Raw genomic sequence first — 24570 nt, forward strand, 5'->3', positions numbered from 1 at the left:
TCGAAAGAAAAATACTATAATCGAAATGTTCTCTCTAATAGGGAGAATTCAATTGTCATTTCTTATGTATCAATAGAAATAAAAATTACAAAATTTGATAGAAATAAACACCTTGCATTGTGTATATTAAGTACCATAAAAAGTATATTAAAAAAAAACTTGCCTGTTGTATTTCAATGAGAACTTTTCTTGTAATACTAATTTTCTGCTTCTTTACCTCTCTCACATACAAAACTTTACCCTGATACAAAGTAAATTTTAATATTTGATAAATTTGGTAGCTCTGTTTGTGTAGGGAATCCATTTCAAATTCTTTAAAATAATCAATTACAAGTGGTAAATGCATTTTTCACATTTTAGGTAAAATGAAAAAAGTTTTATTTTTTCAATCGAAACATTGTTGAAATAGAACAAAGTCAAAAATAAATGTAAAGGGCCCGATTCTAAATCAAAGTAGTTCAGGAACTCAAAGTTTTACATGGTAGTTCTCAATTATGGTAAATGGTTTGAATTTCAAAGCAAAATAGTGAATAAAACACATGTGACATAATAGTATACCTTATCATGTAGACGTAAGTAATGATAGGATATATATGGTATACGCAAAATAATATAAGTTATCTTTCTTCCTACAAAGAAATTGTTGATAAAATCCGGAATCCGTTTTCCAATGTTGAGATCATGTATACATGTAATGACACGATAGGTATCTATAGTTTTCCAGAAGAGACGTTTGTACATCGACCAAAGTTATTCTCTACTCGCATATATTCGACAAATTACAAATATACATCTGTAATGGGCGATGAAACAAATTTCACTTTTGAGATGTTTTTTTAATTGAAATGTGCAAGTCAACGGGGGATAATCCAATCTGTTCTATCAACCATTACCATTAATAATTGTCGTGTTGATCTTATTTTCCATAAAGTTTCTATCCCTCATTTATAATTTTCAAGACAACACACAAAAATAATAAAATATATGTAAAATTTATCATTAAAAGGTAATAACTCCTAAACGTAAGCGCTCGAGATACTTCTGGACAGTAGGAAACCATTAAATACTTAATATCGCGCGCTTAACTGGCCACAAAGTTTTCAAAATGCATTACCTGCTCTTATGCATTTGACCTTCATTTATCCGTGACAGCGATATTTCAATCTGGTATTTATAAGGAGCAGAGACATGCTCTGTTGTGCATTTTCATCGCCATTCACCTTCCAACATTGTAGACTTGAATATAGTTCGAGCATTAAATATCTTTTTTGTTGATCTTATTTGTAGTTTCGCAGAAAGGAATATATCTGCATAAGGAGTCGATTCACAATTTCAGCTATGTTGAACTATATATAGAGCATGTCTGCCTGTTAATTTTAGCATTTATATTTTGTCTCTATTTGTTATAGTATTAGAAATGGTAAAATGAAATTATCACAATTATCGTTTTGGAGTAAAAACTCATATAAGGAGTATACTGACGATTTTTGTCATTTGACTTATTTGAAGATGTTGTCGCTTGCTTCGTTTTTCTCTGTCTATTGTAGTTTGATAGTCGGATAAAAAAAAACATGATCATAAAATATAAGTCACATGTTTTATATATAAAATTTCAAAATAATAGATCAAACTTCGTTACACCCCTATTTTTTTATAACTAGATAAACTGCGGATGATTACAGTAAGTTTGGGCCCGGATTCCATTCAGATGATGAGATTTCATGTAAAAGTAAGCGGACGACAGATGCAAAAGAGGGACGAAGGATACCGAAGGGACAGTCAAACTCATAAATCTAAAACAAACTGACAACGCCATGGCTAAAAATGAAAAAGACAAGAGATGAACATAGATAATATGGCATCTTTGGGCCAGTTCAGACAAAAACGAGAACATGAATTATTTGCGTTTGTTCGCTTGGCTTCATTGTAGCCAGTTCTGTAATGTTAATTTACGCGTTTATAATTGATTCGGTAACCACGTCGCCTGATAAAATAATAAAATATGAGCATTGCAGTGCTTCAACATTAAAACATGTTCTTACCATGTAGTTAGCAACATTTTTGGAAGCAGTGCCTGTTTGGTGATGTTTTGACGACTTTTCAGAAACCTGTTAATTATAAAATAAAATAGGAAAGATTTCAATTCAAATTGGTATCCAACACTTTATAAAATGAGCTTGTTGTCTGTTGTCTGTTGTCTTGTTGGTTGTCATGTGCAAAATCCACTATCTTCTTATGTTTTCTTTTGTAGAAAAGTACTCAAAAATGCAAAAAAAGGAATAAACTGATAGGATGTGAAGATTAAGGGAACAGTTTTCATTCCATATCACTTCGAGAAAATGTAATACTAATGAATGAATACCTTTTTAACTGATTTTATTGTTGTTTTATTGTTGTTTATATTAAAAAAAATCGGAGATGTGTTATAATGGCCAATTAAACAACTCTCCACAAGAGACCAAATGACATAGAAGTTACCAACTGTAGGTCACTGTCCGTCCTTCATCAATGAGCAATACCCATACCGCATAGTCGGCTATAAAATGTCCCGAAATGCCCTGTCTGCAATGGTGTGCCCAGTACCGTGTATAGATGAAGTATTGGAGAAGCAACATGGTTCAAGAATATATGTTTTTCTTTACTCTAATTGTGTGATCATTGCAATTTTTCGGACTCGACCCTCCTTTGGAGTAAAACTAGTAATCCTATATAAACTTACCATTGAATAACAACTGGCTTTGACATTGTTGTAATTAAACTCTAGATCATCATACTTAACACGCCAGGAATCGTTCAATATATCCTGCTCATGTTTCTTATGTCTATAATGTAAAAACAATAACAACAAAGCATAAAAAATGTAACACACATTTCATTCATGACCGATCTAACATATTAATGAAAGGTATGAGTGTTTAGAAAAGTAATATTTACATTGAGTGATGGATGTCATTTAGGTCTTAATTCCAGCCAGACGAGATTTAATACAAAGAAATTACATTCTAATGCAATTATTTTGTATCAATGGTTCTGATTGGATGACAGTTAGCGTAAAATTTTCTATCTCCTTGTCTAAAACTAAGGTAGACAACATTGTGAATTGCTAAATATATTGACATGTAATTTCTACAATAATAAGCCAAAAAACTAACATGTCGCACCTACAAATCTTCTTTTTATCAAATTTCATTACATTCTGAAGCGGCACAGAAGCCAGAAAACGCCCGGTGTTTATGTTTGACGCCGGAAGCATACCTATGACGTCACCTAGTGTAGGGACCAAAGAAGATAACAGTACTGTAGTTGAAGTGTTGCCACCGTCAATTGTAGTTTTGACAGTTGCAAATGCAGTTTTACTGGCGACGCGTAGCGAACAGAGATTTGCGACCGTCAAATCAAAATTGACGGTGGCAACTCTTAAACTACAGTACTGTTATTCCGATTCTAATGCATTTCAAAAAGAAATAATACGATGAAACTTGGACAAATGTCTAAATTTGACAAATAAAAATAAGTCCGCGAAACTTCACGAATGATTTTGGCGCAAAGACGTGGGTAAACGTGACGTCAGACAAATGAAAACTTACAAACTGGAGGTTATTACGTTACCTATACCCTTCATATTCGGATAAAATAACTTTAAAACGGCGAATTCGAGGTAGGTGTTGTTTTATTTTGGATTATATAATAAAAATCGAACATTTGTTGATTCAATCATTTCAAAATGGGTGTCCCTCCTTATATTAGTTACGCCTGGTCAACTGTGGATTTGACGGCAAATTTTAGCCAATGAAAAAAAATGTTACATACAAATTGCATTAGAATGAAGATTTTACACTGAAATAATGATTGAAATTTAATTATGAACTTGTTTTGCATTAGAATAGAGATAACTGTATTGTATTTGAAGCTTTGCGGATGTCTATCGTTTTACTGTCGCAAATACCCGTTTACCTGTCTCCGCTACGCGTCGCCAGGTAACTAAAATTGCAGCAGTCTTTGTACAATGAGCACAACTCATTACATAAAGTATAGTATGAAAATAAACGATTTTAACGTATTAATTGATATGTGGCATAGGCTATGCGTCTGCTGATAAATGGGAGGTTAACAATTGGAAATATGAAATCATCAGGATTGTAGTAAAATAACAAAGAGAAACGATTAATAGTTTTGCTTATACATAAACAGTATGCTACTGTCAAACATAAAAATTATTTTATCTTAGCCAAGAGATTCTCATTGAACTTGCTCTGTCTTATTTAAAATGGTTTAAAATGTTGTGGACTCTTTCATTGGTCTTAACTTTGGCTTACATCTATGAAGTAAAGTTGATTACTGACAGATTGCTACTAAAGAAAAGCACGTTTTGTACTAATCAAATTTTTTAACATGTGTTCGGATTCGAATAGCAGTGGTCAGTTAATTACAGGTTTTGTTGCTGCTAGAAAGGACAAGATGTATACCAGCCATTGTTTTTTATAAACGATAAGGGATTAATTAATCGTATAAGCTAAATGAGGATGGCAAATTTGATTATCACTTTGTGAGCTTCTTTGTTATATTTGTGTGCTAACGGTGATTCAGATAATAAAACAATGATGACTGCTGTACCCATGTTGGACATATTGTGTCACGTACTGTTGTCAATGTAATGGAGTTTGATGCGAATGTTATTCAAGTGAGAGGCTATAAAAACCAGTTTAAATCCACCATTTTCTACATAAAAACAATGCCTGTACCAAGTCTGATTTATGACAGTTGTTATCCGTTCGTTTAATGTGTTTGAGCTTTTGAGTTTGCCATTTAATTAGGGACTTTCCTTTTTGAATTTTTTTTCCGAGTTCACTATTTTTGTAATTTTACTTTTTGTGCAATGCAATTTCATTTTTATCATCATCATAAATCAACATTGCATAATCTTTTGAAATAGAAATCTCTTTTTTCTAATAAATCTTCTGATATTGAACGAAGATTGCATGAAAATGCACATTTTGCATGCGTTTTCATGTTCTTTTCATTTCAAGTATATTAGTACAGAAATACAGTATGTTACCTGTAGAACAGCACACTAAAAGCCACAACCAACAAAACACCCATAGAACTGAATATTAAGGCATACATGTCAACCTTCTCTGTAAAACAGTATTATATTTTAACGCTTTAAATAGTAAATGCATTGCTATATTACTCGGTATATTATTCATATCGTCTTTAAATTGCATGGTAATTCATATTTGGTTTCAAAAGTATTGCGTCTCTCTATGTTTAATCTTTAATGCAACGTAAATGAAATATTGAATTGAATTGAATTGGTGGCAAAGGTCTAACTTACACATTCTGAAAAATGTTAATTGTATCACTTGATTTACCTTGATCTTTTTAAAGTTAAATTAAATACAAAGTTTTATATGTTTTTACATTCAATTTACAAGAACTTCTGTAATTGAAAAAGTTAGCGTTGATGGAACAAATGTCGAGATTTTTCTTGAATCATTATATAATTTTAACGCATTTATCTCGTGTTTGGTTTAATATAGATACATTAAACATGATATCTTTATGAAGTTTAACCAACAACTCAACGTAATTTTGTATTGTATACATTAAAGAACATCGTGTTGTTTTAACTACACTTTAGTTGAAGTAACTATTGATCCTTCATTAATTGTCTTTTGAAGTTCATATACTGACTAATTATTGACGATTGTTTGTTTTTGTTTATCATGTCTATAATGTATAATTAATTAAAACTATCTTACATGAAAGACAATTTGCATTACAGCAACTTAATCATGACTTGACAAAAGAAAATGCCTGTACAAATTCAGGAAAATGACAGTTGTTATCCATTCGTTTGATGTGTTTGAGCTTTTGATTTTGTTATTGTGCTTTCCGATTTAAATTTTCCTCGCAGTTCAGCATTTTTGTGATTTCACATTTTGAGTTTGATAATTTTTGTCATAAACAAAATCAAACTATATAAATTTTGTGCGTCTGCGGATTTTTTTCTAGATTTCACTACGTCAGGAACACTCATACCTTAACTTTTGAATACAAGGATGATTACATATCCTGAACATATGTAGGGATATGCTGCAATGTCATATTAATATACGTTTACAAATGGGACTGTTAAATTGGGAGCACATGTACATCGACTCAAATGTTAACGATTTCGTATCTTGTTCCTGTGATAAATTGATAGGTTTACTATTTTTAATGCGTTTCCCTCATTTATAGTTTGTAACCCGGATTTGTTTTTTTTTTTTTTTTTTCTATCGATTTATGAGTTTCGAACAGCGGTATACTACTGTTGCCTTTATTTTGCAGTTTACTAGTTTGATTTTAAACATAAAAACAGATTTTCAAATGAAATTACCGTAAACAATACCTACTGGTATTCTGAAAAATAATAACGTTCTCTTGAACAATCAAATACCAAGGCAATAACATAATTTGAAAGAGATATGTCTTCTCTGTATTATTTTATGTACTTCAAACTCTTGGGAATTGAATCGATTAATCTTTACAAGTCACAACTTTACACATGTAAGCTACATGATACATATTACTAAAAAGAGGACCTCATAAGGAATGTTTCCTATAAAGTTTCCCTTTGTCCATGGGTTACATTTATAATTGAATTGTTTTGTAGTCTATCGATTTTGTTTCGACTTGTCATTGGATGTAGCTATAAACTTGGAAGTGGAATAAAATTTATCAATTCCGTTAAAATATTGTTTTCTGCTTTATTCATTTTATCTGAAACAATGAAATAATTTTGATATGTATAAATATCAGAAACCAAAACAGCTGGATTTCAACATTTTGAACGTTTTCTAATAGAGACCGAAATACATGATATCTGACTTAAAGAGCTACGTGTAAGTAGAGAGAAAATTGACAAGTCTTAGCATTTCTCCAGTTTGATCTAATTATTGTTCCATTTACCATGCTTTCGACATTTCTGATGATTTAAAATTGGTTCAGTGGTTTCATGAGCAAAAAAAAAATATGTTGACAACGACGACATACTACTCCTACTTCATTTGAACTCATACCACACTCCTTATTTTTATATAAAAATTGGTAATAATTGCACGCATATCTTATTGTCGCTTCTAGTCTCAAAGTAAAGATTCAGAATAATTTATATTACTAAATTGTATTACCGGTGATATGACATTCTGGATTGTCCCCTTCATACCAACAGACTGGTTCGTTAAGGGGTGGTGCTGTTCTTCCTCCAGCCCAATGAACAGATTTACCAGGAACAGGATTGTAATATTGCCGATCACCAAAGAAATTGGCGACCACCTTTGAATATGTTAAACAATATATTATCTATAACAATTAAGAATAAAAAGTCAATATGGACAAAACGCAGTCAAACATCAACCCAATAACACAGTGAACAACATGTAGTCATTTGCAAACCAAATATGTGTGTATGCAATACTTTTAAAATATCTATTAACACACTACATTCTATGTGAGCCTGACATCAGTTATTCAGTCATATTCTTTTCCATTGGTTTCGAATCTGATGGAAAGCTGTCTCACCGACAATTATACCACATTTCATTGAATAATACTATAGACATGATCTATTTTGATTTACTTCAATTCTCTCATATATGTCTTTGTTTTGTATATTCAAAATGAATTTACTAGTTTATAACATAGGAAAACTACTGTTTTTCCCATCTGTGATTTGTCAGTTTCGTTCGTTTGGCTGAGCAGTGTATATAAATACGCAAGCACGTCTTGTCGGAATCATGCATAACATCCTAGGATACGTGTTCGTTATGTGGAGCAGGATCTGCTTACCCTTCCGGAGCACCTGAGATCACCCCTAGTTTTTTGGTGGGGTTCGTGTTGTTTATTCTTTAGTTTTCTATGTTGTGTCGTGTGTGCTGTTGTTTGTTTGTCTTTTTCATTTTTAGCCATGTCGTTGTCAGTTTGTTTTAGATTTATGAGTTTGACTGTCCCTTTGGTATCTTTCGTCCCTCTTATATGCTCTAAGACTCTTGCTATTAGTAGCTTTCCTAAGATCAATGAAATTTCACTAATGCCTTCTCTTTTTCTATTAGTTGTATAAACTTCGAATCCTTAATCTAATGTTGAACCAAATTGCAGTATTTATATAACTGATTCGTTGCTATAGTTGCTTTTTCATAAACGTTTGTTAAATACTTGCCAACAGACACTTAGTTTGATAAATTAATTTTAATGATTATGCCATCTTGGCTTAGAAATGGGACATTTGTACAGTGGCATTTCTGTGGAAATATCTTATTATCAAAACATCTAATACCCTCCTCCTAAATAAAACCGTGAAGAAAAAAGAAATTGTGTACTTTTCGTGCAGATCTAGAGCTGATGTTTACACAAAATCCAAGTGTTAATTATTGAAATGAACTACACAATTATTAAACACTTTCGAAAGTGTATCTTTGTGCATCACATGTCCAATCGTTAATGGCCGCATCTTATACAAGATAGATTATCAATTAGAGAGCTATAATTTGATTTTTATAAGGGGGAGGGGTTGGGATGAAATTTAAAAATATAGGCAAGACAGAAGTTTTGAGTAAAAAAAAGCAGGATGACAACTTATATAAAACAAGTCAGTATACACTTATAAAAAAGGCAGGACCGAATAGAGTGACAAATATAAAAGCAGGACAGAAAATACAACTTAAACAATGCAGGACAAAAAACTTCAACCTAGCCCTCCCCCTAATAATCCAATGGTAGCTCCATTATAATATTGAATATCAAATATTCCACACCTTGTCAATCTATCTCCGAAGGGAAATTATTCTATCTCATTATTTGTCTCGTGATTGCGTCTCTCGCAGTTATGACTTAATTACATTAAATATTGATATTGGAATTTCACAATTGAGTAAAAAAAAAAACCAAATTGCAGTATTTCCTAAATAAAATATAAATTTACGTTCATCATTACCTGTAACGAAAGAGCTCATTTGTACAGATCATAGAACTGTGTGGTTGTTTAACGATTTTGACAGATCATATACACTTAATGACATTTATTAATGTGGTAAAAACCCACCTGAAACTTGCCAGTAACCGGGTCCATATCAAGGATGGAGTAACTGGTGTCTCTATCACCATTGTCATCAATAATAACTTGTCCTGTAATGCCTAAAATGTTTCAAATTGCAATAAAATATCGATCACGAAACTGAAAAGGGAAGTTATGAACCCGTTTTTGTCTTTTGGTTTTAGGTATTTAAAGAAATTTTCTGATTGGCTACTGAAAGACTTTGAATTTTTCTGATTGGCTAAAGCTAAACAAAAATAAGTAGGGGGCAATAAGAATATAAAGAGAAGGCAATCCCATTTTAAATACACGGGGAACATAATAAATACATTAAAGCATATATTGATATGGCCAAATGTAATGAATACTATTGTAATATAGAATGATACTCTATTTAAAGTGTGTCCTCTATACTACAGCGTCACACACAACACTTGGTTGACAACCAATATTGGCATATAAATAAAGGCAACAGTAGTATACCGCTGTTCAAAATTCATAAATCGATAGAAAAAAAACCAATCCGGGTTACAAACTAAAACTGATGGAAACGCATATGTACTTTGGTGGCATACCATTGCTTAGGAAAACATAATGGTACTTTATGTTTCTCTGTCCTATATGTTCTCCCATTTATTTGTATTGCAGTCCTGTCATGTAATGTTGTCATTTTAATGTTATATTAAACATTGTCATCAAAGCTGGAGGTTGGCTAGCCACAAAACCAGGTTCAACACACCATTGTTTTCTTAAAATGTCCTGTACCTAGTCGGGTAAATGGTTATTGTTATATCATATATAAAAAAGAAAGATGTAATATAATTGCCAATGAGACAACTGTTCACAAGAGACCAAAATGACACAGACATTAACAACTATAGGTCACCGTACGGCCTTCAACAATGAGCAAAGCCCATACCGCATAGTCAGCTAGTTCATTTCTGTGTTGCTACCTGTTAGTGTTGTGTTTCTGTTGGGTCGTAGTTCTCCCCTTATATTTGATGTGTTTCCCTCAGTTTTAGTTTGTAACCCGGATTATTTTTTTTCTCAATCGATTTATGAATTTCGAACAGCGGTATACTACTGTTGGCTTTATATACAACTTTTTTCAGTATCCTGCAATTGTTACTGACTATATGTTTGTGGCTGATTTTAGATTTTTAAAATGTAAAATTACCATTGAATATTCTGTCCCACATATTTCGTGTAAAATTATAGCCGTCAATATTTCCTGTAAAACTTCCCGCTTCTAGAGATTCATTCAATGCCATTCCAAATAATATAACAGCATCGTGAAAGGCACCAATGAAAAAGTTAACCTGAAACATTTAGATATGAATGAACAACGGGTAAAGTGTAGACCAATTAAGTTAAAACTTTCGTTACATGATTTATGACTTTTGAACAGCGGTATACTACTGTGGTTTTTGTTTGCATTGAATGTGTACCGCGGTGTCGCATACGAAACATGACAGGATATGATTTACCGCCCGGAGCACCTGATATAACTTTCGGTTGGGATGGCAATTGCGTTTAGTCTTAGGGTTTGGTTTTTAATGTGTTCATACATGTCTCGTTGCATTTAACCTGAATGTCTTTATCAACCCCCTTTTATGAACAAGATGAAAGTTTACTCAACAAATCAAAATCCTTCAAGCAGCTCGAAGGGAGTGCAACGGTTAAACAGTGCGACGTTTATATAATATTTAACAAGCAGTAGCTGTAGTTCAAATAATCGTTGTTTTGTTCTATAATCAAAATCCTGACATTTGCACGCATCAAAAGTCTCTTCTTTCGGGTTAAATATGGAACGGCATAAACATGTTCTTTGTCCAAGCATTCCAATTTGACTTGCAATTGGTTTATGAGAACATTAGATTTCAGTAAATGCCTCACAACTCTTTTACATCTTATTGGATAAAGATAAAGATGTTGAATATAACTACATGTAAATATTACTGCTAATATCCCAATTCTTGTTTTCCAAAAAAAAAAAAAACAACATTTGTAAAGGCTTTAACATAATCTACTCATCTAATTAACATTGGACAGCAGGGGTACAGAATCAGAATCATTTGAGTAGGATATCTCTAACTTTTTATATTTTAATTTCAACTATCCTACTCACCTCTTCATTAGTAAAGTTGAACCCGTATTTTGACAGTGCCAGTAATTTAACATAATTGGTAAAGTTTGTCCATTCTACTGATGTTGGCACCTGTAAGCTTATTCGAAATAACGATTCATACGCAAGTTTTGCGTCTTGATCACGTAAGTCGTTTCTTAGCCAATCATGATTCCCCCAATATTGTCCCGGAAACGGAAATAGCAAAACATCCATAAAAACATATTCACCAGATTGTATAAAACCAAGATCAAATGCATCCAGCATGAATTCTCGGAGCGAGTCACCAGGTACAATGAGTAAGATAACTGTAAATGTTAAATATGTTATTTTAATTTATTAAAGAATAATAATCTCGTAGCGCTTTTTTTGAATTTGAATGCGCATTATACCCTTATTCAATTGAAACTTTTTTCATGATTAACGCGATATAGTGTTTGTTTTAATTCTAAAATATTACAAGTGAAGAAACATTGTGTGTATCTTTCACAAGGGAACATAATTAGATGTGTTTACATCTGCATTCACCCTTTTCTTACGAACTTTATAACTAATTGGAAACACTATTTTACATGTTATTCGCTACGTCTATGTTGTGATGTTAGACAATTGTTTCAGATAGGGGTATATTTTTTGTACCATTTAAACGTTAAAACCCGCTGCAATTGTTTGCATTTGTCCTAAGTCAGGAATGTGATGTTCAATGTTTGTCGTTTGTTGGTGTGGTTCATAAGTGTTTCTCGTTTCTTGTTTTTTAAATAAATTAGACCGTTGATTTTCCCGTTTGAATGGTTTTACACTAGTATGTTTCAGGGCCCTTTATAGCTTGCTGTTCGGTGTGAGCCAAGGCTCCGTGTTAAAGACAGTAATTTGACCTATAATGGTTTAGTTTTATAAATTGTGACTTGGATTGAGAGTGGTCTCATAGGCACTCATATCATATCTTTTTATATATTTGGTAATCATTTTTATTCATATCTCGTATAATGTCGATTCACATCCCGAGTCCGAGATGATGTTTTGTCAAGTTTGCCATAGTAACAAACTTCTATTTAATATACAGAAATTATTAAATCTATTTAATGGCATTTTTTTTTTCAGCGAAGTATGCGGTAAACCTTTAAGTTATCCCAATTCAAATGCGTAGTTTTTTTTATGAAAATACTTGAACTGTCATGTCTTTCAAGTTATTCCAAAATGGTTATATGCAATAGCGTTCCGACATATCTACTTTAATGTCCCGTTCTGGTGTTAATATCTGAAGATGATCCTTAGTTTTCGCGCGATTCTAAAAACTAAGAATATTGTGTTTCATATTATAGCAATTATATACTACACATTAGTGTCATCTTAGTGATATTTATCTACGTCGGAGAGTTTATATCCGTGCCTTACGTGCGCTCCATTAGATACCTCGAGTACATGTTCAGTGTATTGTTATGTGGTATGAAACGGGGCGGAAAGGAATTTATGATGCAAATAAAACATGGTTCATCAAAGAATAAAAGATTTTTTAAATATCAGCTAAAAGTAATTTATTTCATTAAACGGGATAATTTATTTTAATTTTGTTCTTCCATAAAAATGTAGTAAACACAAATATTTTTAATGAAATATCTTCAAAGTCTTAGGAAGCACTTTTAATCCTAGCAAAACGGTGATATATGTCATTATCGCTATTTTGTGCATTTTTCCTTTAATCTTTTTTGTTATAATTTTTCATATCATGCTACTCGCTTGAGATGGTAAATTATCGCTAGAAACGAAGGAGGCACGTGGCGTTGCTACTGAAATTGACATCAAATTGGCAACGTCGTCATAAGTAAAATAGCGATAAACGGATTATAATTGGTCATCTCAACTCGATTGCTTTTGAGAAAACCAATCTCGATGAGATGACCAACGATAATCTATAATTACAGACACAAAAACTTTATTTAGAGGTAAAAATGCGAACTTTAATAACTATTTTTTATGAATTGTTAAAAATAAATAACTTACCCCTAGAAACTTTTTTAACTTGTAATAAAATGTCTTTGTAGCTCGTGTTTTGATCCCCATAGTATCTAAACATTTTCGGGAAAATCTGCTGTTTCTGGAGACCTGTCTGCAAAGTTGTGCCCAGTACTCTTGAATGAAGGTCATTGATGTCATATATAATTGCAACGTTTGTCCATTTGAACTCTATAAATATACTACCGAATACCTTTCGTAAACGACATTGGCAATAGGCTAGTCTTGTAAGTGTGGGGTATTCTGTTTTGTTCTTGAATAATCCACCGTCTCCAAAACCTAAATAAGTATCAAAAATTCAAATATATCTTCAAAGTTTATAAACTGGTCAAGAGTATACCTTAATAAAAACAAATCTGTAATAACCATGTATAGCAAATTGACTGGTTGATAACATTGTATAAAAGACTACCAAAAAGCATGTTTGTTCTTAATTGGAAAAAAATCATAAATTTGAGTCAGAGATTTCAATCACCACTAGTATTATCATCAATAGATATGGACAATTTATAAATAAATAGTCCCAAGACAATTAAACTTTCTGAATAATATGTTGAGATATGTTTTATTTTGTTTTGTTTTTTTTTTTTTTTTTTTTTTTTAGTATTCCGTACGTACGTATTTTACTTAGCAGATTAAAATTATGTATAATGAACACGTAAATGAAAATTGATGTACGGAGAAAAGACTACAAGTCGGTTTGTCTTTATCAATTGACATACTAAAACTATTGTAAAATTACAATAATTCTAGGGTGAACGTAATTAAAAATAATGCTTTAATATGTCACAGGTGCTTAGATATAGGAAGATGTGGTATAAGTGCCAATGAGACAACTCTCCATCCAAGTCACAATTTATAAAAGTAAACCATTATAGGTCAAGGTACGGTCTTCAACACGGAGCCTTGGCTCACACCGAACAGCAAGCTATAAAGGGCCCAAAAACTGCTAGTGTAAAACCATTCAAACGGGAAAACCAACGGTCTAATCAATATAAAAAACGAGAAACGAGAAACAGATGTATGTATGTATCCAACGTCAGGAACCAGGGTTGTCAGTGGTTTATTGTTTCACATATCCACTGGGAATACATAAAGTATATCCACGGACCGACGACAGAATGGACAATTCTTTAAATATTGTTTAACACACGAAATTCAGAATAACTTCCAAAGATTTCTTTAGTTTATCCTGATCATTCCGTAATATTGAATATAATAATTTCAAATTCAATTTAAATGATTATTCCATTTTTATAGTGTTATTTTTGTTTTCTTATGACAGGGGAATTAAAGGATAATTGTTTATATATATAATCTGTATCCTCTGATAAACTCTATTAAAGTATAGCTTATTTTCAAGTAATGCAAATGAAATCAGTTCAAGAATAACTTCAATAAAGATAAACTTTTTAATAGATCTAGATTTCAATTAAATACTGTCATAAGAAAAGCAATTATAACAGTTGAATCGATTTCAAATTGATGATTTGGTATCAGCAGTTTTAAAATGAGGACCAAAATTGTCATTATTTCTGTCTTCTTCAATTTAAGGCTACTATTCTTCAATGAAATATTTTTGCCCATTATTGTCTTTGTACTTTATGCACTAGTCTTATTTATTTATTTCCCCCATTTTTCTCTAATCTTCTGCTTTTGCCTTTTCCTTTCTGTTTACTTTGACCCCCATATAGACCCCTAAAATGTGGAATAATAACTTGTTTTGATGACCGTAGTGATTTCATAATGACCATATTTTTAGTGACCATACAACAGTCTAATGGCGCAATAAAACATCAAAACATCTGTTTTGATCTATAACTTCGTACTTTATTTGGCCATTTTAACTATTTTTATTCGAGCGTCACGGATGAGTTTTCTGTAGACGATATTCAGGGGGGGGGGGGGGTACGTGTAGTTATCTGTGTTTGTTACCTGTTACAATTGGAATGTTCCAGTAGTTTGCCAACTTTGCAGTAGGGTCCAATGCATAAGCACATGCAGGCCCAATCAAACCTATGATGGCATGGTCTTTTACAAGATCTGCAACCATGCCTGCAAAATAAAGAGAGTTCAACTTGTCATAAAAAATGAGTTACAACATTAAGTTAAACATTAATCTATGATGAGTTTATTAATAAGATAATTCATGCTTATTTGGTCAAAATGACGGTTATGTTCATAATGTCTTCATAATAACTAGCCTTCTGACATTACCTTAATGACATATAGTAAGTACTTTGCCTTCTTAATACATTTTAAAATAAATTTCGGTTGAAAATTTAACTGAACGTTAAGTTAGTCGATTTCAAACTATAGTCTCGTATCTTCTACATTTACGAATATTTGGTTATTTTGTATCTATAAAATGTGGTTTATTCTTAATACATCATTTGTCGGCTTCACGTCACGTAAAAACTGTCTTTGATCAAAGCATAAAAGTTCAACGGTAATTTTCTGCATTTACAAAATTTCTAAAGCACTGGAACCACTTCATGATTACATTTTTGTTGAACATCATTTCAATAAATCGCTAAAACATGGAAAATCGGTGATAAAGCAGTCTTATTCAACAACAATGTTACTTAAAAGCATCAAATCTCCAATTACCAATGTATAGGTTTTCTTCAATAAATTACACAACTTTTATATGCTGATGATGTTAATTTCTACAGATGAGCATGGTACAGTTTCTTTGTAAAATATATCTCGCTTAGTCATGAAACAAATTCATACTCGTTTAAAAATTTTGAATCTGATTTCACTCCATATAACAGGAATGTAATATACCAGTATGATATATTTTTTCTATCAGACACAACTTCCTTTTGGTTAATTTGACCACAAATCTTTCCTACTAAAGTGACGTATTTATTATTCACTTTAATAACAATTACGACTTCAATTTCACATCAATATGTCTATATGGGAAAAAGTCCTTAATGAACCCAAAAGCTATTAATTTTGATATGCCATACTTTTGATTGTGTTGCTCGAAAGAAAAACAAAATTTGAAGAGTTCGATAATCTCTGAGAAATTAAATCAATCCAAAATTGAATGCAATAATTATTTTTATATGAAAGAAAATACTCGTGATATCAAAGCTTGTCTAAGTCTTGTCAACATTTATTTCATTAATTGTAAGGCTTTACTTGCATGCAACCAAGCTTAGATTATTCTCTTAATCTTAAGATAGTCTGTTTTATTTCATACTTTATCGTTGAAGTTAAGTCTTATATATCTTGATATTCCATTGATACATTTGAACTTTAGATTGAACTTTTCTCCAGTATAGTTATAGGGGATTTTAAACGTCGTTTCTTGTTATTTTAGTCTCAAATCAGAAAAAATACTGAACTTTGAGGAAAATTCAAAACGGAAATTCCATATTTAAATGGCAAAATCAAAAGTTCAAACACATAAAACGAATGGATAATAACTGTTATAATTCTGACTTGGTACAGGCATTTTATTAATGTACAAAATGGAGGATTAAACCTTGATTTATAGCTAGGTAAACCTCTCACTTGTATGCCATCAAATTCCATTATATTGACAACAATGTGTGAACAAAACAAACAGACAGAACAGGTAAAAATGTCAAAAATATGGCAACAGCAGTCAACATTTTGTTATAATCTTAATCACTTTAAAAACAAACAAATATGTCAGACAAAGCACATTATCATAAATGAAAGACAAGAATACCAACATTATTAGAACAATGACTGGATGTATAAGTACAGAGACACGTCATATGTATCCAAGAAACACAACAAGGCATAAAGACAAAGCACATTAGCAAAAATGAAAGGCAATGCTACAAAAATTATCATTGAACAATAACTCAATGACGGGATAAATAAGTACAGAGTCACGTTTAATGGATATCAACAAAACAGACTAAACAGTACAAGTAATACTCATATAGACTAATAAATATAGATTCTACCACTGCATCGAGTGTGATACGATATTTATCCATTCGAGACAGTTAAATTTTCATATTTAAAACGCGAGGCTCGCCGAGAGTTTTAGATATTTAAAATTTAACTGTCGAGAGTGGATAAATTTCGTATTACACGAGATTTGGCGATGGAATCTGTTTCTCTAATGATTTTCAAACAATAGGCAGGCAAACTTATCCCTTCTTTACGAATGATCTGCAAAAAGATGTGTTCTATCTATGCGACGTCTTCAGGCATGATCGTCTTTTTTCATGCCGTCACAACAGCAAATTCAGAGGAAAACAAGAAAAATCGACGTCATAATAATGATGAACCGAGATCAAACGAACAACACGTTGATTAATTTTTTTTATTCAATGGGTGCAGAAAGAGGTAAATTCACGAAGAAATAGAGAAATATAGATTCTACCACTGCATCGAGATAATACGATATTTATCCACTCGAGACAGTTAAATTTTCAAATTTAAAACGCGAGGCTCACCGAGCGTTTTAAATATTTCAAATTTAACTTTCGAGAGTGGAGAAATATCATATTACACAAGATTTGGTGGTGGAATCTGCTTCTCTAATGATTTGCAAATAATAAGCAGGCAATTTTTCCCTTCTACTTGAGTGATCTGCAAAAAGATGTGTTCTTTCTACGTGATGTCATCAGGCATGGTCGCCTTCTTTCATGCCATCACAATAGAAAATTCAGAGGAAAGCAAGAAAATTCGACGTCATAATCGGATTTTAACCAATGAAGAACTGAGATCAAACGAACCAAACACGTAGATTTTTTTTTTTTTTTTTGATACAATGATAAATTGACGAAGAATTAAAGAAAGGTTAATATATAAAGACTCGGTCACACCTTACCAGATAGCACGAACGGACGCCTAACGGATGAAAATAAAAGTTGTGATTTGACTAAATTGTTTTCTGTTGGGAGTCCGTTGATGTACTGACCGAATAAAACGGACGTGTAACGACACACACCGGATATGCAACGTACGAGAAACGGACACGTACCGGACAGAACGGATGCCGAACGTACATCCAACGGACGAGTACCGCATAAAACGGACACCTAACGGAAGCGTACCGAATAAAACGGATGAACAAGATATACGAAAAAGTCAAAGGCGACAATAATAATACATGTAAATCGCATTAATATTCAATATGTTTCTGTGTAACTGGTTTTGGTTTGTTCTTCAAAATTCCAGCAAAGGGCAGTGACTGGCCTGAATAAGAACTGCTTGATTGTGAAGACGTGCCTTTACTCTAAGATCGATTATGAATAATAAGAATTCATGAACCTTAAGAAATCTGACAAACCAATAATTGGCATTTCTGACGCGAAATTTGCAATTGGCATTTATCCGTTTCAGATCCGTTCATCATCCGTTTTATCCGTTAAACGTCCGGTAGAAGTCCGTTTCTCATCCGTTCAACATCCGTTCAACATCCGTTTTATCCGTTAAACATCCGGTAGAAGTCCGTTGGTGAATTTATCTTCCAGACCTCCAACGGATGTATAACGGACACGTAACGGATACAAAACGGAAACGAAACGGAAGAGTACCGTACAAAACGGACGCCTAACGGACACTTTATCCGTTGGACGTCCGTTCAAAGTTTTGAACATGCTCAAAATTTTACACCGGACAGAACGGACGCCAACGGATAAAACGTACGCTTAATGTACATGCAACGGATATGGACGGACGTCTAACGGATAAGAACGGACGTCTAACGGACACGAACGGATTGAAAAAAAGTTATCCGTTAGGCGTCCGTTCGGGCTATCCGGTAAGGTGTGACCGAGGCTTTAGGCGTCTGTTTGAGCTATCCGGTAAGGTGTGACCGAGGATTAACGTTATTAGACGAAAAACAACCTTTTTTTTGTTGTTTCTTTAATTTCTAGTTCTGGGTGATAATTTTTATATTAATGTATTATATTAATTAATTATATTGATGACGTTTTTTCCATTAACAGATTAACAATCTAAACTTTTCTGAATGGGTTCTGAATGTAAAATTTAAATAACCTGGCTTCTTTGAACTTCTTGTTTTTGACAAGTGTTTGAAGGAACTCCGATTCATTTGAAAATAAGAAAAGGTCGGCCAGGATAGTAGCACAGTTGGTTCCCATAGGAATGCCAACAATTTGTTTAAAAGTCTACCTCCAAATTCAACAAACATGTGGTCAATAAGAAACCCCAGCAAAATATATGCCGTATGGTATGCCGAAGTAATAGATTTATAGCGTATGCAGCCATTTTTATGTTAAATAGCATTGTGGATTATTTTTTTTACACGATTTTTCAATTTTATATGGAGAAAAGTGGTATACAGGGTTGTAAAATCTAAACTTTTGATAGAACTCATCTCAGAAAAACATCGAAATTTAGAATTAGCTAGGAGTTTTTCAGAATCCACATATGGTTAATACCATACATACAATTTCATAATATTTTTTGAAGACCCTCTTTCACTGCGGACAGAAGTTTTGTCAATCTATAGTTAATGGACAATTATTTAGTCGAACATGCAGATGAGCCGGCAATGTACCGTTGTGTGTTTGTCATTGTTTTGAAGCTTAGGTATCAAATAGAAATTACAAACAAGTTAAGTCCTCCGATTTGTTGTTCGGATAATTACAGGTCTAATTCTAAACGTTACTAAAAGGTTTTTATATCTATTGTCTGTCTTTTTTTTAAACTGCAGTTTAAGGTTCCATTATTTGACCTTTTTTAATGATTAGAGAAAAGGTTATATGAATGTGTGCTTTCCTGAAATTGTTTAATCAATTCCTGCTGGTAAATTGGCGTCATTAACAGAGTTACAGACTTCGCTGTATATATACCTTTTAATTATTTTAGGATGTTGTTCATTAATTTATTTGGGACCAAACGGTTAAACTCGGAGATATAAAAGACGTATTTATTATATAACAAATTATTAGGATTTGTTATTTCTTCTTCAAAAAATAATTTGTGATGCAATATAATTTTCACGATAAGAACTTTTTACAGACTTCAAGATAGGTGAGCAACCATTTGATTTTTATAGTGGACTAGGTTGAAAATTTTTGTCCTGCATTTTTTAAAGTGCTTATCTGTCCTGCCTTTATATTTTTCGCTATATTCAGCCCTCCCTTTTTAATTAGTTTATCCAGACTTTTTTACATAAATTGTCATCCTGCCTTTTTTTCCAAGTTGCTGCTTTCTGTCCTGCTTTTTTTCGAATGTCATCCTAGCCGAACAACAAACGACAACTGCCGAACATCAGGATCCTTCCTGTATGCTGCATTAATGGACTCACTTTGTTATCTCATTAGCAATCACACCACATCTTTTTTTATGTTTGTTATATTAAAATTTTGCCATATTCTCTATTTTCACTTCTTTGTGTGGACATTTCAATGTTGCGCCTCAATTTGTTTTTGATATTAGCGCTTTATCAACATTATATTTGATTTATCTATTTAATTTTTAATATGGAGAGGGATTAATAACTCATTGTTCAAGATTATTTTTTCTTTCACGTTTCCATATATCATTTATTGACATTACAGCGCTGTTATGAATAATGTTACATATACTATTATAGTATTTCTGTATAGCAACAGAAGGTGTTGAATACATACACATACTGATCTTATTTTAAAGAACAAATTATTAGACTCATTCAGGTGTTTTCAATATGTATGAAAACCCCAAGACAATAGAATTGATTGTTCCTATCGCCTAATCACTATACTGTTTTTACCCATTGTTCATTGCGAACGGTTATGTTGGATTTTGAACTCGGAATTTTTTTTTATGATATCAATTTTATTGTAAATATCAATAGCTGATAAAAACATGACTGTACTATTAAATCATCATTCCATGATATTTAACAAAATTTGATAAATATTTTACGAGGTTTGTATTTTCTACTTTAAAATCGACTTCTTGATGCAAATTTCAAATGAATTGATTTAACGTGGAATAATACTATTTTCGTCTCAGTAGACACTTTCTGTCGAATTCTTAAGCTTGTCTTTAAGTTTTACTTTCAGATTCAAATTTCGAATAATATATTTATACAACTCGTCTAAACATCAACCCAACAATGTTAGATCTGTAAATTTGCTTTCACAATTTTTTTGTTCTTCCCTCACCGGGATTCGAACCCATGCTACTGAGATATCGTGACACCAAATCGCCTGCACTAAAGCCGTCCCGCTAGACCACACGACCACTTTGGCTTCACAAAAATAAAGCTTTCGGTGTACGTGTGTTACCTTTCCTCGTCAGTTTTAATCTAGCGTCGTACTACAGTACATGATATATAAGGCATGGAGATGTTTTTAGTCTAAATTGAAAACTACGTTCAAACCTATCATTGCGTTGGATAAAAACCACAATTTTATACGTGTGCATGTAAAATAAATTTCGTTGTAGAAGAATCTAAATATAGCACAAACAACATTTTCCAAAGACCAAAAAAAGTGAAAAAGTATATTTTTTAACAAAACGCATTTGACTAACAGGTCGAACAACTGATGTTCTTAAACCCTGCTGACTGCCATTGGCAATTGCCAAATAAAATTGATCTCGAGATGTAACAGAATGGATCTTAATATAAATTTAATACTAAACAGAAAACAATAAACTTGTGGCTAAGATGTTATGCCACAAACACAAGGTGTCAATATTTTTTTTGTACACCAGATCTAGATTTCGACAATGTATGTCTCTTCAGTGCTGTTAGGGATCGAAACGGTATTTGGAAGGCCATATAATTTACCCTCAATTTGAGATAGACTCTTGAATTTTAAAGAGTCAATATAGGATGAACGGATCATATAAACCGGAGGGAAAATATGATACAAGCCCAAACGAAAAAATATAAACAAGTCTAAATTGAACACTACGTTCAAACACCTATCATTGCGTTAGATAAAAACTGTAATTTTATATATATATATATATATATATATATATATATACCACTGTATAAATCATGATTCGTAAATATTGAATGCTCTGTGTTTTTTGTTTATTTATTTATACAATATGAAATCAAATGACGATCACAGTTCTTTCAAGAAACGCGAAAAATCAGAATTTAGTTCTACTAGTAAATAAGAAGGTGTCATATTACTCTTAAAATAAAATTGTCACTAAGTTAATGTTCAAGAAAATAATGGATCCTCATGAGTTCATTCAAAGCTAGTCTTCGCTAGTGGCGATTTTGAAACTCCGATTCAGTGCTTCCGCGCGTATGTCGGTTTTTTTTTTGTTAGTGTTGAAGTTAATGTTCATTTGGTCTGAAAAGCTTAGATGTCTCATTTTCTAATAGCACTTAAATTCCCATAAATGACATATATACTAAGAATCTCAACCAGTACACGGGGTTTATAAATATTTTATATATCATACGATTATTTCTAAATTTACTTATATAAATGAGTTTGATTTCCCATCAGTGTACGAGAATTGTCAACATATCAACAGATTACACGATTATTTCTACATCTTTAAATTTGATTTTCTGTAAGATAAATAAATAAGTATGTAAAATTTAATTAAATATAATTGATACCTGGTGCAGTAGATCCACTACAGAATTTGCCGTATGGCTTCTCAATGGTGACTAACTGGTAACTTCCATTCAGAATATCTCTATTCACTCTCTCAATGGCAATGTCTATTGCTGGACCAATACGCTCCATGTCATATGGTGTTCCAGCAGACGATATTAGAGGCACCCCTAACTTGAATGTTTGGACACTGGACACTAGTGTGGATTTAATGGATAGAATCGTAATAAACAGATATAGTTCAAATGGTAGCATAGTCCTCTTAGTAAATGTCTTCTCTGTGCAATGTGAATTCCGCTCTGTTTTCTTGCAAAATAAAAGTCGTTGTACAAACTGAAATTGAATCTTGAAAATGCAGTTTTCTATGTTTTACAAAATCTCATTTATTTCCCATTAATCCTTTTTCCTGGTTATATGACTGTAAATAAAAGGCATTATCTTAGTATTAAAAAAAATTGTCGCCTAAGCAATCAAGAATTACGTGGTGTAACTAAATATCTAGATTGACAATCGATTATAGAAAATTCAACCGCATCTATCAGAATGCAACGGATTACTAGAATCTAATGAACATCAAAGCGTTTAATGAGGACAGTTTTCAATATTGTGTTTAATTATTGACAAATTGAACCGAATAATTGCCAATAATTATTCCAAATGCCGGACGTAAAGTATAGATAAAACAATTCCAATTGTCGGTCACATATCAATTTTTACTCTTTTTTTTATCATTTTGTACTTTAGCCAGAAACAAGAAAGAACAGACCTATCATATCAATATAATATCGTTGTTTAATTTTTCGTGATATGAATATTCATTCCACTCCTATTTTTTCAAATGCAATGCAACCTACAAAAACAGATAATGTCTTAACAATTATATTATAAAGACTATGGATGACACTTCTGAAGCACCTGCATACGATGCTTTCATCTCCCCCATTATTTTTTCACTGTTGTTTTTTTTTTTTTTTTTTATATTATAGCTAAACGCAGGGACATATATCATGGTAAACAGTAGGCGATTTATAAATATCCTACCTCAAATTTATATCAGCTTCCCTAAATGTGCACAGACACAATACGCTTACTGGCAGATGGCTTTCTTTTAACTGCAATAAATACCAGATCTTATATTACTAAATGAATAGAGTTAAAATTGGGTATCGCGTTTTCTTCTTTCACATTAAATCCATGAATATTGTTTTATACCAAAAAGGGGTAATGACCAACGTAGTTAAATATGTGTTTTAATTATTTCAAGATCTTTAATAGGGTATTTGGGGGTAAAATTCCGAAAGGAAAAAAAATAGTTCGGATCTACCGTCCTTCACGACGTTCGGCTCTGAAATTTACGTGCCGTCATCATTTCCGTCATTGCACGTCTGCCCGCAAAATTTAATTTTATTTCGTAGCAGATACGGTAAAATACTGACCTAACACTGAAACACTTTATGATACACTTTCCTTTGACGCTCTCAGCAATTTCACAACATATTTTTACTCGTCAAGAGCTTCTTCCGGGGGAACGCATCAATTTAACATGAAAAAGATGGAGGGATTACTTCGGTTTTCGTTTAAAAATGGGTACAGAAGTGCGGCTGAAAAGTTATCCCCCCCCCCCCCAAACCCTGCCATTCATATTAATAAAAGATGGATTTGGGTGGGGGAAAACATATTGTTACACCGAGAGGAGCGTGATGCGAAATCCTTAGGGTAAAATGACAAAATTAAACCAGGTTCTGATAGAATGTGCAAACGAGATATTTCATCAACAAAAAAACATGTGATCAAGATTATTAAATTTG

At 32.4% G+C, this 24570-nt stretch overlaps 1 protein-coding gene across 1 annotated transcript; it reads right to left on the reverse strand.

Annotated features, from left to right (window-relative positions):
- Window positions 1–85: 85 nt before the first annotated feature.
- Window positions 86–23176, reverse strand: LOC143084176 (atrial natriuretic peptide receptor 1-like). The gene is made up of 11 exons (XM_076260586.1): window positions 22765–23176; window positions 15150–15269; window positions 13203–13493; window positions 11205–11509; window positions 10254–10395; window positions 9086–9177; window positions 7176–7320; window positions 5057–5135; window positions 2720–2822; window positions 2043–2108; window positions 86–241 (listed from the first exon to the last, which is right to left on the reverse strand). The coding sequence occupies exons 1-11, from the start codon at window positions 23015–23017 to the stop codon at window positions 86–88; spliced, it is 1752 nt and encodes a 583-aa protein (XP_076116701.1). The 5' UTR covers window positions 23018–23176.
- Window positions 23177–24570: the final 1394 nt, after the last annotated feature.

This window comes from Mytilus galloprovincialis, chromosome 7, assembly GCF_965363235.1.
Source record: "Mytilus galloprovincialis chromosome 7, xbMytGall1.hap1.1, whole genome shotgun sequence".
Taxonomy (NCBI): domain Eukaryota; kingdom Metazoa; phylum Mollusca; class Bivalvia; order Mytilida; family Mytilidae; genus Mytilus; species Mytilus galloprovincialis.